The sequence below is a fragment of the Cebidichthys violaceus genome, unplaced genomic scaffold, assembly GCF_023349555.1.
Source record: "Cebidichthys violaceus isolate CVI_PGR_0920_01 unplaced genomic scaffold, fCebVio1.0.p SCAF_52, whole genome shotgun sequence".
Classification (NCBI taxonomy): domain Eukaryota; kingdom Metazoa; phylum Chordata; class Actinopteri; order Perciformes; family Stichaeidae; genus Cebidichthys; species Cebidichthys violaceus.
The window spans coordinates 1,343,627-1,359,911 of NW_027176728.1; the positions used below are offsets into that span (position 1 = coordinate 1,343,627).

General features: G+C 38.6%; 1 protein-coding gene across 1 annotated transcript; it reads right to left on the reverse strand.

The window, feature by feature from the left end:
- Window positions 1-1,118: 1,118 nt before the first annotated feature.
- On the reverse strand, window positions 1,119-12,022 carry LOC137888187 (synaptic vesicular amine transporter-like). Its single transcript, XM_068731518.1, has 11 exons — window positions 11,925-12,022; window positions 11,640-11,732; window positions 7,960-8,049; window positions 7,802-7,845; window positions 7,290-7,350; window positions 3,944-4,039; window positions 3,718-3,799; window positions 3,564-3,615; window positions 2,468-2,531; window positions 2,266-2,385; window positions 1,119-1,683 (listed from the first exon to the last, which is right to left on the reverse strand). Exons 1-11 carry the CDS (start codon window positions 11,977-11,979, stop codon window positions 1,451-1,453), a joined length of 990 nt encoding a protein of 329 aa, XP_068587619.1. The 5' UTR covers window positions 11,980-12,022; the 3' UTR covers window positions 1,119-1,450.
- Window positions 12,023-16,285: the final 4,263 nt, after the last annotated feature.

Genomic DNA, 16,285 nt, shown 5'->3' on the forward strand with positions numbered 1-16,285 from the left:
TTCAAGGATTCAAGGATCATTTATTGTCGTTATGCAACACAGGGATGCACAATGAAATGCAGATGGAGCCCATTTGTAACACAACAAACACGTGACAAACAAAATAAAAACAATAATAAATTCCTGTAGTGCATTTTTTTTAATTGCATCATAAGGAACGTAAACAGCAGCAACAAAAACAATTCTCTGGGAAGATTATGTGGCCGACATCTTCACAAAAGTTCAAACAGGAGGAAAATCATTGTCGATCATGTTTGACTGTGTTTGAGCACCGAGCATCATGATGTAAACACAGAGTCCACCTCCTCTTGTCCCACCGGAGTCCCGCGCTCCGTCCTGCTGTCCGCCGGTCAAGCAGAGCTTGATCCGGGATGAGCGATGGAGCCGGGTCTCTGTGAAGATGTGGGCTCAAATGCCGACATCCTGCCGACAATGCCATATTGTTGAAGAAAGATTTGTTTTTCAAGACCAATTCTGTGGCTGGTTCAAATGAGTTTTATTCAACATGTCCAACTTACGTGCTCTTGCAGGCTAAACTTTTCTTGTTAGCTGTCCAATGATGAGGCTCGTAGCTTATAGTTAAAAGTAGTTTTATTCCATGTAGACAAAAAATAAACAAAATCCTTATGTAATAAATGGAGTACCAAAACACTGACCTTCTGCTGGCTATAACTAAAAAGTCTATAATCTGCGGTCAGAAAAATTGTTGCTCCACATCCTGCTCCATCAAAGCCTAACTAACACTGAAACCTACTTAAAGGAGTCAACCAAAAATGATCCAATAGTATGACAGAATAGAGGATCCTTTATCTTAATAGGGCAAAAAACATACATCAAAGCACATTTTGCAACATGACCAATTACCTTAACTATTTTGTATAGTAAACATTCTAAAGGGCATAACACACATACTTTTGCAATAAACATAAAATACAAAAAACTGTTAATAATATATAATGGCTCTTACAGTATGTGTCTCCAAACCTTGGATACGATGAATGTTGACGTTTCTGAACCATGAATATGTTTCTCATCAGCCTCATATCGCGCTTTCAGAGATGCACAATACCACCTCGTTGAGAAACACTTGATTAGGTTTAGGTAACGAAATTGCTTGGTTGGGGTTAGAAAAAATTATCATGGTTTGTGTTAAAATAATAAGGTAACGATGTAACATAACAGCTGTAGCATTACTGTAAATAGTAAGCGCAACAATGCTTAGTCTTAAGTGAACGCTTAGTTTTGGTTTCACACAGGATACAAACAACGGTCTCCTGGGTTTGTTCGACCCCCCATAGTGGACTTTCTCACTCGTTATAGTCGCTATTATACCACGTAACTTTCAAATACGTTCGCTCAATAAACTGTCACTTGCTTTGTCTCGTTGCACTACATCACCGTCTCTGACCAAATGTAATAACGTCCACATTGAATATGTGTATATATATTATCACTGGTTTGCAGAAACGTACAATGCCAATATTTCTTCACTGGCGAGTGGGCTGTAACAAATGTGTTTATCAGTTGTTTTTTTCTTCCCAGCTCTCGCTAAATGCTCCTCCTGCCGAGATGGACTAACAAGGAAGATGCAGAGCGGAGCGAAGATTATATTTACTGTTCCAATTATGGCCATGAGCCAGGGGAAGCCAATCGATGCCACTGTAGGACCTGCAATAGCTGGACCTTTGGACAGAAGAGACAATATTCAACACCTCGATAGAAAAAGAGTCAAACTTTCAGGCTTGTTGGGCTGTTGCTCTTTAGCATAGCATTAGCATAGCTGCAGTTTACTGTTTAAGGTGGGTATAAACCTGTGTTGTTAGGAGCAAATTAAACGGTCTATTAAAGCCCAGTGCTGACCTAACCTACAAACATATTTCGACTGAGTTTTAAGATCATATATCTCAATATAAGGGCATATTTATAAAGGTAAAGTGTTATTAATTTCTATCAAGGCAATAGTTTAACATTTTGAAAAAGGTTTTGCTTTCTTGCCGAGAAGATGAGAGATGAGATGATCAATGCAACTCTCATGTCTGTACGGCAAATACGAAACTACCACCAACACACAGTTAGCCTAGCTTAGCACAAGTACTGGAAACGGAGAAACAGCTGGCCTGGCTTTGTTGTCCAAATCTAACAAACTCCACGTAACAGCACCTCTAAAGGCCGTTAATCCACAAGTTACTTAAAATAAGCTCTAAATCTCTGAGCTTGCAGAGACGGCAGAGTCCGATAAATATTCTGTGTGGCAACTGTGCTTACCCACGGAGTATCCGATGCAGATTGCGACATCAGCAATAGCATAAACTGTACCATATACCGGCACATATCTCAGATCTACCAAGTTACCCATGAGAGGCATTATTGACGAGTCCACTGTGCCTGATAGAAACGAGATAATCTTTCATTATTTCAACCAACAAGAAATTAGTTAGTTAAAAAGCAAATATTAGGCATGACTTACCAACTGAAAAGCCAACAATTGCATTCAGAACAAACAAATGATAGATGTTCTTGGAAAATCCAAACTGAAATTTTAAGAAAGACATTTAAAGATGTCAAGAACTTAGACAGACATTCAAACATTCTCCACTCACATCTGGTAACTTTTTTACTAGTTTCAATGTCTTATTTGTTATGCATACAAACACGTTTATAGTAAAGCCTGTGAATTACAATGTAATTATCAAGTATACAGAGTGTAAATAAAATAACAAATATGACTGAGAGGTTAGGTGATAAGGGGGAAACACATTTGTGTGTAGAGGGACTTGGAAATAAGAAATAAACTATACTATTAAAAACGATACCTCTTTCATTACTATGGAGTTCTGTACCTTTATTAAAATAGGAAAACTGTGTTGTTATTGCAATTAAATTAGTTTTCTATTTTTTTGAAATGGCATAAAAAAATATATACCTTCAATGTGAAAATATTTCAATTATGAAATGTGTACATTTCAGGGTACATTATATTTGTTGCAAAATATCAGGGTAAACCAGGGAAGAAGGGTGTACCTCTATAACTGTAGCTATAAAATAGTCTAATAGAATGTAAATGTGTTCCTTGTACTTATTCACTTGTAGGTACCCATGGTTGTATTTTAATGTCATCAAAATGTACTCACATTTGGGATCTGCAATCTAAAGCAGTCAATCCTAAAGACTGGGTCGGGACCAATTGGTGGGTGGCAGGAGATTTTATATCTGCAGTACACCTTTAAGCCACCTGGGGAGCCTCAATGTTTGTATTATTCTGATAATTGTAGCCTACTTATAACATTAAATCTAATATGAAAGGCTAGCGTACATTCTGTTTGTTTTACTGATGAGAGGGAAAAAAAGAAATGTTTGGTTTACCTATTTAAGGTAATATGAGGTGATGGCAGTAAAAATGGTCAAGAACGTTCATACGCTCACAAATTTGCTATTCTCACGGTTTATAGACAAGGCCTACTGTGAATTGAGTGGAATGGTTTGTCATTTTTTTAAATAGGGTCCCCAGAAAAAAAGTTTGGGAAACACTGATCTAAAGCGTTTACTTAATCTATGCAACTCACAGAAATGGTGGTTATTCCTGCCAGGATCATTCCGATAAAAGCACACAGCCAACTGTGAGAAGAGATTAAGGACATAGTATTACAGGTATATCTGGGAGCAAAACCATGAAGAAACTTAAACAGGTCACTTAGCTTCAGACTCAGGTCAACATACCTTCCATTGTATTTTTGCGACAGGTGACCAAAGATGTTGGATGCAATGAGGTAGGATATGCTGTCTGTCAAGAAGACTGTCCCTGACACAAAGATACAGATTGTTTTTGTAGCAAATGTCTTCACAGGAAAATAACTGACTAATACATGACTTTAATGATCTTAAATGATTGGGGAAAAGCTTCAGCTACACCCTGATAAACTCTTTGCAGCATCAATGCAAATACCTAGCTGCCATTTGCTTGCACACATGGTCTTCATCATCCAGATAGGTAGGGCTGCCTCTATTATGGCAATAACCAGAGTTGTCAAACATATGGCTCCTGGAAAGCAGAGCAAATAGAATATATTTATTATTATGTCATTTAGTATGCTCCCAACCCTCATACCATTCCACAGAGCAACACAAGTATGTCATCGCCTACTTTTATTGTTATTAAACCGAAGTATTGTGTGGAGAGATTTTTTAAAGGGACAGCAGGATTTGGTGGCATCTAGCGGTGTTAGATTGCAACTGAATATCCATTCGCTCACTCCTCGCTTTCCATGACTGCAGAAACGTCGGCAGCCGTGTGCAAAACCGTGATAACGTCATTCGCAATGGAGTCATGGGAGAGCCATAACAAAGAATAAATCTGTGAAAAAATAAGAAAGTAAATGTGGAATTATAAAGAGGAATATAATTGTGGCTTAGGTACGAGGTGTCCAAACTACGTTTTGAGGATGGTGGAAGACATCATGTGCAAAGCCACAAGTTTGGTTAAGTTGGAAATATCCTCACACCTTCAAATAGAAGTGTAAATAGAAGCAGATTTATTGAAGGTAAACGTGATTGAGATGCGAGGCTTGAGCTTCATGTAGCTCAAATGAGTTGTGGGATGGGGAATCTGTTGTAGCACCCGGGCAGGGCGAACCCTCTCAGAACCCCAGAGTGGTCCTGCTCCTGAAATTCCAATAAGTATCTTCAATTCAAACTTCCAGGATCAACAACTTTTAACATTTATTTTGGAAAAACGTAATGTTGCATAATTTTTGGAAAACATTAAATAACATCACTGTTGAACAGTGTAATCTTACCAAAACCACTCCACACATCAATGATGTTCTGGTTATACCACAGCGCTTTATTTGGAAAAATGTGCTTTTGAATAATTTTGGGGAATACAGTTGTGGTCAAAAGTTTACATACACTTGTAAAGAACATAATGTCATGGCTCTCTTGAGTTTCCCCGTTATTTCTACAACTCTGATTTTTCTCTGATAGAGTGATTGGAACAGATACTTCTTTGTCACAAAAAACATTCATGAAGTTTGGTTCTTTCATGACTTTATTATGGGTTAACAGAAAAAGTGATCAAATCTGCTGGGTCAAAAATATACATACAGCAGTGCTAATATTTGGTTACATGTCCCTTGGCCATTTTCACTTCAATTAGGCGCTTTTGGTAGCCATCCACAAGCTTCTGGCAAGCTTCTCGTTGAATCTTTGACCACTCCTCTTGACAGAATTGGTGCAGTTCAGTTAAATTTGATGGCTTTCTGACATGGACTTGTTTCTTCAGCATTGTCCACATGTTCTCAATGGGATTTAAGTCAGGACTTTGGGAAGGCCATTCTAAAACCCTAATTCTAGCCTGATTTAGCCATTCTATTACCACTTTTGATGTGTGTTTGGGGTCATTGTCCTGTTGGAACACCCAACTGCGCCCAAGACCCAACCTTCGGGCTGATGATTTTAGGTTATCTTGAAGAATTTGAAGGTAATCCTCCTTCTTCATTATCCCATTTACTCTCTGTAAAGCACCAGTTCCATTGGCAGCAAAACAGCCCCACAGCATAATACTACCACCACCGTGCTTGACGGTAGGCATGGTGTTCTTGGGGTTAAAGGCCTCACCTTTTCTCCTCCAAACATATTGCTGGGCATTGTGGCCAAACAGCTCGATTTTTGTTTCGTCTGACCACAGAACTTTCCTCCAGAAGGTCTTATCTTTGTCCACGTGATCAGCAGCAAACTTCAGTCGAGCCTTAAGGTGCCGCTTTTGGAGCGAGGGCTTCCTTCTTGCACGGCAGCCTCTCAGTCCATGGAGATGCAAAACACGCTTGACTGTGGACACTGACACCTGTGTTCCAGCAGCTTCTAATTCTTGGCAGATGTGCTTTTTGGTGGTTCTCGGTTGACTCTTCACCCTCCTGACCAATTTTCTCTCAGCAGCAGGTGATAGCTTGCGTTTTCTTCCTGATCGTGGCAGTGACAAAACAGTGCCATGCACTTTATACTTACAAACAATTGTTTGCACTGTTGCTCTTGGGACCTGCAGCTGCTTTGAAATGGCTCCAAGTGACTTTCCTGACTTGTTCAAGTCAATGATTCGCTTTTTCAGATCCATGCTGAGCTCCTTTGACTTTCCCATTGTAGCGTTTGTGGGCGTTTGTATCCAATGAGCCCTATTTAAATGGCCTCAGAGAAGTCACCAGCTGTAGTCACTCATAATCACTCACAAGAAGTTAAGAGGCCATGCTATGAAGCTCATTTCATTGACCCAACTTTCTAAGTCACCAAAATTGCTAATTCATGTTGCTGTATGTATATTTTTGACCCAGCAGATTTTGTCACTTTTTCTGTTAACCCATAATAAAGTCATGAAAGAACCAAACTTCATGAATGTTTTTTGTGACAAAGAAGTATCTGTTCCAATCACTCTATCAGAGAAAAATCTGAGTTGTAGAAATAACTGGAAACTCAAGAGAGCCATGACATTATGTTCTTTACAAGTGTATGTAAACTTTTGACCACAACTGTATATATTGTAGAAAGAAGTTCCAGAAATTTACCAAAATGTCTTATTCTTTTAAAGATTTATTATGACACTCCTATGACTCCTTAGCTTCTGGCCTCTGGAGCTGCCAATATGCAGCCCACATGGTTATGGACCATTAGTGGTTTAAGACATTAGGGAAGGCCCATTTTGTCACTCAGAAAGTGGAAGCTAACGAGCCTAGCTTAACTTTTTTAGTGCAGGAGAAGCAAGTTGTGAATACACTGCTGACAAGTTTAAGACAAAACCAAGCTATTCTCTCACTTACGGAGGAGTGGAGGGCTGAGTTTGGTATTGGAAAACCAGCCACAATCAAAACATGTCTGTGATGCGGAGATGAGCACGGAGGACTCAGAACATACCAGTTGACATCATGGATGTATAAAAAAGAACTGGATACTCCCAGCCCTCGGTCTAGTCTCGAGCTCTTTCACATTCACAAAGGAAAGAAAATAACTCTCTGGATTCGGCTAATAGTACATTTTATGACTTTTAGGACCTAATGATTTAAATATGGGCTATTCATGTGATGGAACTGTGAAGTTGATTTACCTCAAAAAAATGATCTGCTTCGTTAAAGATGTCTATTTCCCAATGCAAGTCTATGGGAAGAAGTCTTTTTGGGCCCAATGGCATCACGTGACGGATGTATGTAAAATCAGCTTCGATGCTTGGCGCTCTTCCTTGGGGCTTGGTTGACATAAAAACTGTGCTTTATTAGTAAACCATTGGCCATTTCTATAATTGAAAATACCAGCAGCAATGAGAATGTACGGATCCTTCAGGAGAGTCAGCAGTGGAGTCCCTTTTTCCATCTGTATAGAAACATAAAACATCTTTTTAGAGAAGCAACAGTTCTAATGATAAACGTTGTAGTTAATAGCTTTTAAGACCAATTAAAATTAAATGAAAATGAAATGAGCAACTTACTGGTACTTCTACTACATTATCAAGGCTCATCAGAATCTTTTATAATAAAATGTTTATTTATTCACCAGTTATTTTACTTTGGCCTTTGTTTTGCCTTCTTATGAATAATTGTGCCAAGTTTCTATGGTTCAAGTTTAATTGGGTTGCCAATAGAAACTATTAATTTTCAGTTTTTCAATCCAACCGTTGATAGTTGACAGTTGGTAGAACATGTTTTAAAAAGGTGTGAAAAGGTAGCATTTAACTGAGAAGTTGTACACAGACCTTTCCAGAGGTCAATGTTTGAATTTTCTAAACACAGGTGTGGTATTTCTTTGAATCAATATGTCACTGTACCTCTGCTTGCGCACGCGATGGTTTAAAGATGAGGGCATGTAAACCTGTGTGGATAGGGAGACAGGACAATCTGATGTACAAACAACACCACATGTAACTGTTTCACTCTCTTTGAGGAGGATTAAATGTTTCATCTTATGTACACCATTCCACAGTACCTCCAGCCAACACAGCAATGACAGCCAGGACCAGGAATGGAGCCATTTTGCCAACAAACTGATACATCACACTGCCGAATGGAGCCCCCGCTTCAGCATATGAAAGAAATTATTGATAATTACAATGAAAAAGTTAAACAATGGAGTAAAAGCATTTACATTACATTTTTTACATTACAGTCATTTAGCAGACGCTTTTATCCAAAGCGACTTACAATAAGTGCATTCAACATTGGTAATCAAAAGAACTACTAGTCACCAGAAGTCATAAGTACATTTCCTTTTCCAAACAAGCATCTAAGAGCATGAAGCAGAGCATAACTCAGAGCCAAAGTACAGTGCAGAAACAAGAAAAACAGTTAGTGCTATAAGTAATACGAATACAATAAGTGCAACAAGCTAGTATGAATACAATAAGTGCTAAGTGGAAGGCTCAGGGTAGCACTTCCTGAAGAGGTGGGTTTTCAGCCTGCGCCGAAAGATGGGCAGCGACTCTGCTGTCCTGACGTCAGTGGGAAGTTCATTCCACCACTGTGGGGCCAGGACAGAAAACAGCCGTGACCGGGTCGAACGGCCGCCAGGACCTCTGAGCGACGGGGCATGAATAGGTGTCTATGATTCAGACTGCTATGCTGGTAAATGCTCCGTATGTCTGAGCTCCGTATGTCTGAGCTGTAGCCTATCCCAGCATGCATTGGGTGTTTTAGAACGTTGTGGGCATGCTGCCAATCAATGCTGTCAATAATATATTTTATTATTATTATTGCATCAATGGGATGAAGTACCTTGTGATTTTCCCAACATTCACGATATAACAATATACAGTATATTTACATTGAAATATAAAATGTCATTTACTGGAGTAGAATTTTATTAATATTTCCAATCCAAAATGTTTACAACTCTCTGGTTTGTACATGTTTTTTCATACAGATCTCTTTAATTTTGTCAATATATGTTCAATATGTGGTAATATATGATTGGATAGATGCCATTTCAAGTTACTCGCATGTTACTTTACATTTGTTTAGTACCAAGATCCTGGATGTGAGGTTTATTGAAAAACACTGCCTCATTTCCGCAACGCATCATTCGATTGTACAGATCCCCTAAAAAGTGTTTCAAATGTTATGGTGTTTCAACCTGAGGTAGAAGAAAATAATGAAAATCTGTCATTCTGCAGACATAGGAAAGGTTGTCATTTTTTGGGGCTTTTAGCAAATTACCTGCTGGTTCATCAGTGCAACCAATGTAAAAAGATAGTCTGGACTCTTGTTCAGCATATTGTAATTAAAGTGGTCGTAGGGTAAACTAGACCTCCTTGCACCTCCTCTTTGGCCAATCACAAGTTATTTCAGGGAGCGAGCGTTCCTTTTTCAATGGCGGAATTTGCAGAAGATTTGCTATTCCAGCAGTGGCACTGCTAAACAGCCCCAAAAAGGAAGGCAAACTTATCAAAAAGAGAGTCTGACAGTATTGGTTTCAGTAAAGGAAGAGAAAATGTTGCTAATAATTTAGCCTTCTGTCAATTGTAGCTAAACTATCAACAACCTTATCTGACAGGCTTCAATGATATTGCAGCTAACTAGATCCTCAAATCACAGTATGTCATCTCAAAAGGCTTTACAGAGCCATGCATTTGCAAGGTGTGACAGCCTCAGTGTGGCCTTTGTCCCGCTGCCCTGGTAGAAGCTGGTGGTGTAGGTCCTTGGCTGGGTGGAGCTGAGGTGCCATCACCCTAATTGGGCCTGTGTTCCTACAGCATTTAACCCCGCCTGCCTAGACGCCAGTGTCTCTTTCAGTCCCTACCAATCTGTTGTTGCGTTGTTCTTTTGACTTGTTTTAAATAAATTTGAGATTGTTACTGCAGGTCTGGTGTGCGTCTCCCTCCTTTGTTGCGGCTCAGGAGGCGGGTGTAACAAATTCCAGTGAGGGGAGTGAGGCGAAGGGACCGAGAGGGAGATATTTTTGTCTCATTTGTAGTCTGATAAACAGTAAATCCATCAAATTCAGTGCCCCATGCTATTTTGCTATTTCCAATTTACTGTAGCTACCTGCTAATAATCTCTGGCTGTCAGAAGTGGAAGTAGGCGTGTTTTCATGTCTCAACCCCTTTCCAACTTTTTTGTGTTTTTTAAAACATTATGCAGTGGGTTGACTCAGGCTCAGACCTGGGGGCAAAGTTACACTAAAATGTTCAGAAGTGCAATTATTTTTGAGTTTTGGAGAAAATTGGAAATTCACAACTTGTTTCTCAATTTTCTGGATTCCAATGCCCATGCTGATAGTCAACAGGGATTTGACTCCACACCCTTCCATGCTCCGTGCTGCTACTCGAGCACAACGTCCTCCACAGACAGTTGGTGCTGCCGTGGACCTTGATGAGGCATGCAAGCACGTTTCTGTAGCCCACCGCAAGAAGTGTGGCATCTAATTTCTGAAGCCTTTAGCCACAGGTGTGAAACTCAAGGCCCACGGGCTGGATTTTATGTGGCCCGCGGATCCGGCAGCAAAAAAAACAAACAAAAAAACAATTAAGTTAGATTTGATAGTAAAAATATCCCCATGGTCGAAATTACGAGATAGAAAGTCGAAATTATGAGATACAAAGTCAAAATTATGAGATATAAGGTCCTAATTATGAGATAGAAAGTCGAAATTATTAGATAGAAAGTCCTAATTATGAGATAGAAAGTTGACATTATGAGATATAAAGTCAAAATTATAAGATACTTAAACACAACAGTCGCAGTTCTTTGGCTTAGGTTACCCTACATTTGACATAGAAATGGATTGTGAGTACATTGAAGACTACTTTAAACTTGGCTTTACAACAGATAAAATCTATGGGTAAATGGATGCATTTTTTAAGCAGTGCATGCTAAAAGGTATGTGAGCAGGTGTGCTCCGACAAGATACAGACTTTTAAAAATATCAGTTTGTGAAGAAACACCATCGCAGACCAAGTTCAGGAACTAGCAGGCAATCTGACAACACAGCTAGCCGAAGAGACGAGCAGTTACTTGTCTTTTTCATTAGCTGTTGATGAAAGCACAGACAACACGGATACAGCACATCTATCAATGTTTATAAGAGGCTGAAGGCAGACTTGAATGTCAGTGAGGAGCTCTTGGATGTAGCTGCATGAATGGGACAACGACGGGGAGGACATTAGTGATGCAGAGAGGTGACAAAAATAGCTTTGAACAAAGTGAATGTAATAACTTGTGCTTGATGATATTTGTCTTCGTTATTTTCTTTAAAGTTTGATCTTTGATAGAGTAATGTGGGTTTCTTAACCCTAAATTAAAAGGATTTATGATATAACAACAGAAATGTACTTAAATATATTTTTACAGTTATGTAACTGCATGTGCAATAGTGTTACACTTGAATAAACAATAATCAAATGCATGTACATGACATGTACATCAAATATTTCAGAATAAAAGCCTTGGGTTTACAATTGAAGGGAATCTTCAACAGAAATAATCTACTTCTTCTACGAGAGATTCTACTTTGAAACAGAAACTGTAAGTGTTGAGTTAAAAATAAGTAACTTTTTTTCATGTATCTACAGATATCTACAGACATCAAATGTGCATGTATAATCAAGCAGATTTAATGCTTTAACCCAAAAGCTCTTTATTTTTGAGTGCGCAATCGGATGCTCTACATACCTATCAATCCTAAAGTCAATCCAGTGAACGATATACCCATTGCACGCCCTCTCTCCTTGTTGTCTTTGTACTCATCAGCCAGCATAACCATTCCTGAAAAACAAAAGAAATACAACCAATATTAATAATATCATTAGTGGGATAATTAATGGGATTGATTTTTTTCTTTTCAAATCTTTTTGAACATGAACACTAAAGTCCTAATTAAAACCTTCAGCCAAATGTATCTGTTGTTTTTGTGTATTCAAGTCAATATTGTAAAATATTCAAAAATGAATATCTGACCTGCCACAGACAAGCAGGATCCACCCACACCTTGCACTGATCTGGCAACCAGCATTAAGATGAAGCTAGATGAAAAGGCAAACACTTCCAACAAACAAGTGAAGATTAGATTGATAATACCCAAGAAATAATAAATAATAACTGTCTGTCTTTGTGGGAAAAACGTGTTACATTTTGACATTTTTGACTATGTAGAAAGAATGATATGTTTCTATCCATTCAAAAACTACGACTAAGACGTCCAAGGTCAATTTCATCAAGGCCCCCCCAAAATATCTGGTTCAGAAGTTGATTTAGCTTTTCGACCTGTTGCATTGATAAGCAGCATTGTATTTAATATACTTTACTTCTATGACAGCAATGTTAGCTATCGTTAATGGTTCTCAAATCTATGCCTGTAATGTATAACGTTACTGTCATAAGTCTCGGTCAGTAATGTTACTTTTTCATTAACGTTAGCTAAGTCTTTGCTAACATTACTGGTTCTTAAGTCTGCCAGTAATGTTAGCTAGTGTTACTGGTTCTTAAGTCTTCCAGTAATGTTAGCTAGTGTTACCGGTTCTTAAGTCTTCCAGTAATGTCAGCTAGTGTTACTGGTTCTTAAGTCTTCCAGTAATGTCAGCTAGTGTTACTGGTTCTTTGTCTGCCAGTAATGTCAGCTAGTGTTACTGGTTCTTAAGTCTTCCAGTAATGTCAGCTAGTGTTACTGGTTCTTAAGTCTTCCAGTAATGTCAGCTAGTGTTACTGGTTCTTAAGTCTTCCAGTAATGTCAGCTAGTGTTACTGGTTCTTAAGTCTTCCAGTAATGTCAGCTAGTGTTACTGGTTCTTAAGTCTTCCAGTAATGTCAGCTAGTGTTACTGGTTCTTAAGTCTGCCAGTAATGTCAGCTAGTGTTACTGGTTCTTAAGTCTTCCAGTAATGTCAGCTAGTGTTACTGGTTCTTAAGTCTGCCAGTAATGTCAGCTAGTGTTACTGGTTCTTCAGTATCATGCTAAAATGCTAAGTGAGCCAAACGCCTCACACGAGTGGACCTTTAGATAGAGGAAAAACTCTGCATTAACAAATCAAGTTGCTGCATTTGTGGGGGCGTGTTATGTCACCTAGTCATGAGACAATGAAACACAATCTAGGAAGTCAAGTTTAACCAAAACCAAAAGATGCCAGAACTCTGCACAGCTGTTTATAATACTGTTACTCAGGGTTTTACAAATCACTGCTGCAATATTTTGGTCTTTGAAGTGTTCACACACAGTTTTGCATTTTTTTACATGCAGAGCTGTTGTCTGAATGCACTCTAGTGCAATACTTACAGGTAGTCGCAAAGAAGATTATGCAGAAACCAGCACACATTGGGATGTGGTATCCAATCCTGTAAAATACACAGTGCATAGGTAGGGCAAAGTGAGTCATGTATTTTGGAGCTTGATAAAAGTCTGCATATTTCACACAGATCAAAGTCACTCACCTGTCAGTAAGTGGCCCCATGAAAGGGTTAATGATGAGCTGTATGGTGGACTTGGAGGCCAACAGCAGTCCTACTTTGATGTTGACTTCATCCAGATGAGCATCTGCATAAGAACAGTCTGACTTTGGGAATTTCTGGGCCTCGGTGGAATCACTGGAGATAGCTGGGGTCTGGTGTGGAAGTGCAGATGTGGAGCCCAAAATCACTGATCTATATTTCAGTGACTGGTTGACGGGAGGATTGACTGTTAAGTCGGTGCTGTTCCCAGGAGTGGTGGTGGGAGCCTGGTCAATCTTGTACAGGTAACTTGGAAGGATGGGTACTGTCAACAAATAAATCCACAACAAAATTTTGATTTGATACCTTCAGCAGCATTCCCAATAAATTAAATGCAGCGTTGTTATCTCTGCCAGGCATAAACCTTGGGTGAGGTTCTGTGTTCGGTTGTGTGTGTGTGACCATGTGAGTCTGATTGTCCATTTGTGCACCTCCGAGTCTGTCCACGACTAATCTTGCATTCTATTGTGGCAAACTGCATAATATTTGGGGGCCAAATATTATGCAGTTTGCTGCAGTAGAATGCAAGATGAGTTATGGCTGCATGCTCAAGGACCTCTTGTGGTTTCGGTGACTTCGGCATTTTTCACAACACCTCTTATTAACGCTACCTGTTGGCTAACCGCTAACAGTACTACCAGTGCACACACTGCTGTGTCTCTGTTTGATGATGCTTTGCAGCACTGGTTGTTTTCATTCAATCACACATTACAGCAATGGTCGTTGTAGACACACCTGACAGAGATCTTCACTCTACTGAAGGCACCTTTCTTGTTCAGTACTGTTTTTTAATAGGTGACCATGACCCGTTTTCCCTAGTTTGAATTAAATTGTTGAGTTTATGCAGGTAAGATAACATTATTCTACATGAATTTACAGGTACAACTTCAAAACCAAAATAATATAATTTTTTGAGAATAAGCCATTGTAGTGGGAAAATACTACATCCTTTACCTATTTATTGAACTAAAGGTAGTCAATTTGAAATATATTGAATCAAAGAATCCTGGAATTGACTCAAACTAAAAAAACATTTAATTGAACTAAAAGTATTATATTTGTATTATTAGAAAAATGTAAAAGTAAATGGTCACTGTTGGTGTTATACCATTATATCAGTGGTGGGCCGTCAGGGCCACCAAAGCCTTCTCTGCTGGCCTAGACAGAATCACAAAGTTATAGCTATTTTATAATATAATAATATAGCTTTTATCCAATCAGATTTCGCCCCTATGCTGTCTCTAGGTAACAAAAATCTGTCCGAGGCTTGCAGAATTACAAGTGAAACCCTTTGCAGTTTAAGTAAATGGGCATGATATTGTTGATTGTCATAGTCTTCAACCAATCAGATTTTTAGTTTGACATATTCTTTGACATGTCAGAGCCTTCTAACTGTCCTAGCCATACGTGATTGGTCAATAGGTTGCGTGACATGTTGGGCGGTGACGATCCCATTATCTACTGCCTCTGTCGAGCTGACATTTTCAGCCCTCAAACGTATTAAAACATATTCAAGAAATACAACTGTGGAGGCTCGACTGTCATCACTGGCGTCCATGAATCGAGAAGGACTTCTTACTGGAACTGAACTGCACAGATTTAATGTACAACCGTGGTATTAAACTTTGTATTGGACTTTGTCTTTAAATAGTGAAGAGCAGCTTTGGTAAGTGAACTGCTTTTGCTTTTACATCTGCAGTAGCGTAATTACTTAATTTGTTTATTGTGTCGTTTTTATGATAATGTTAATATTGTTCCCTCTAATGTGAATAATATTTGAATGGCCCATGCTCTTGAGTGTGGCGGAATACGAGTAAAACACATTTTACTGTTTATACATGACATATTTTGCATGTACCACCTAAATTTGGAAAAGTAACTTCAGCTGTCAGATAAATGTAGAGGACTGGAGGAGAAGAGAAAAAAGAAGTGAGAAGTGAGGGAAAAAAGTCAAAAGACAAAACAACAACAAAATTGATCTGTATCGGCCGTTATGGCTCATCGACATTTGGGGGCATCTCTAAAAATTGTAACATCTGATCAGTGATTCAATTTTGGTGATGATTAAAGATTTAACGTAACAGGAAATAATATTCATTCATATTGTTTGGTAGCATTTTTTGACACTGACACTCTTGTCTACTAAGGACATGAGAAAATAATTTTTAAAGAATTGCACAAGGGTTAAGTACTGTAGGTATACTTAGCCACATTCCACCATTGGTTGGTTAAGTGTTACGATTTATTGCACAACAAGCTGTATGTCTGAACCTACCAACCACTGACAGTAGCATATTATCCAGGAACAAGGCGAGAAAGACAATAACCAGGGTCATCTTCTTCAGCTGGGCCTCCTGTCTCAGCCAGGTTAGTAAGTCTAGGTTAGACAACAAACAGTATTTGTCATTGTATTTCAGCTTCAAATTCCAATTCACTGTTGAAATCTGCTTAACAGGAAAGAGTCATTTATATAAATATGTGATGTAATAATGTCCAGTGTGAATAAAGTTTAAAAAATCTGCCAGCTAATCATGGTTTTCAGTTTTCTTTGGTATCAAAGTAATCCAGTGATAGCTTTCTTTACATCCGTGAGTACATTGCAAACAGGAACTACTTTTAAAGTCTTTCCTTTATTTCTAACATCTAACACCCACACTCGAGTTCTAGATAGAGATTTCAACAGTCAAATCTGTGTTTAATAGGGTCAAAATATACAGTACAAAACATATATTTTACATCACTTCAATCAATTTCCCATCACATTTTCACAAATAGGAAAGAAAAAATAAATCTTCAAGTTGAAAAATAATGTACTTATTAATTTGTGTATGTAGAATAC

What these genes read in the sequence shown, in the direction of transcription:
- LOC137888187 (XM_068731518.1), bottom strand. Translation starts at nt 11,979, where the DNA reads ATGCTGGTTGCCAGATCAGTGCAAGGTGTGGGTGGATCCTGCTTGTCT. An exon ending in ATTGACTTTAGGATTGATAG is followed by an intron (nt 8,050 to 11,639) that starts GTATGTAGAGCA and finishes CATATGCTGAAG; the next exon opens with CGGGGGCTCCATTCGGCAGT. An exon ending in CAGGAATAACCACCATTTCT is followed by an intron (nt 2,532 to 3,563) that starts GTGAGTTGCATA and finishes TTAAAATTTCAG; the next exon opens with TTTGGATTTTCCAAGAACAT.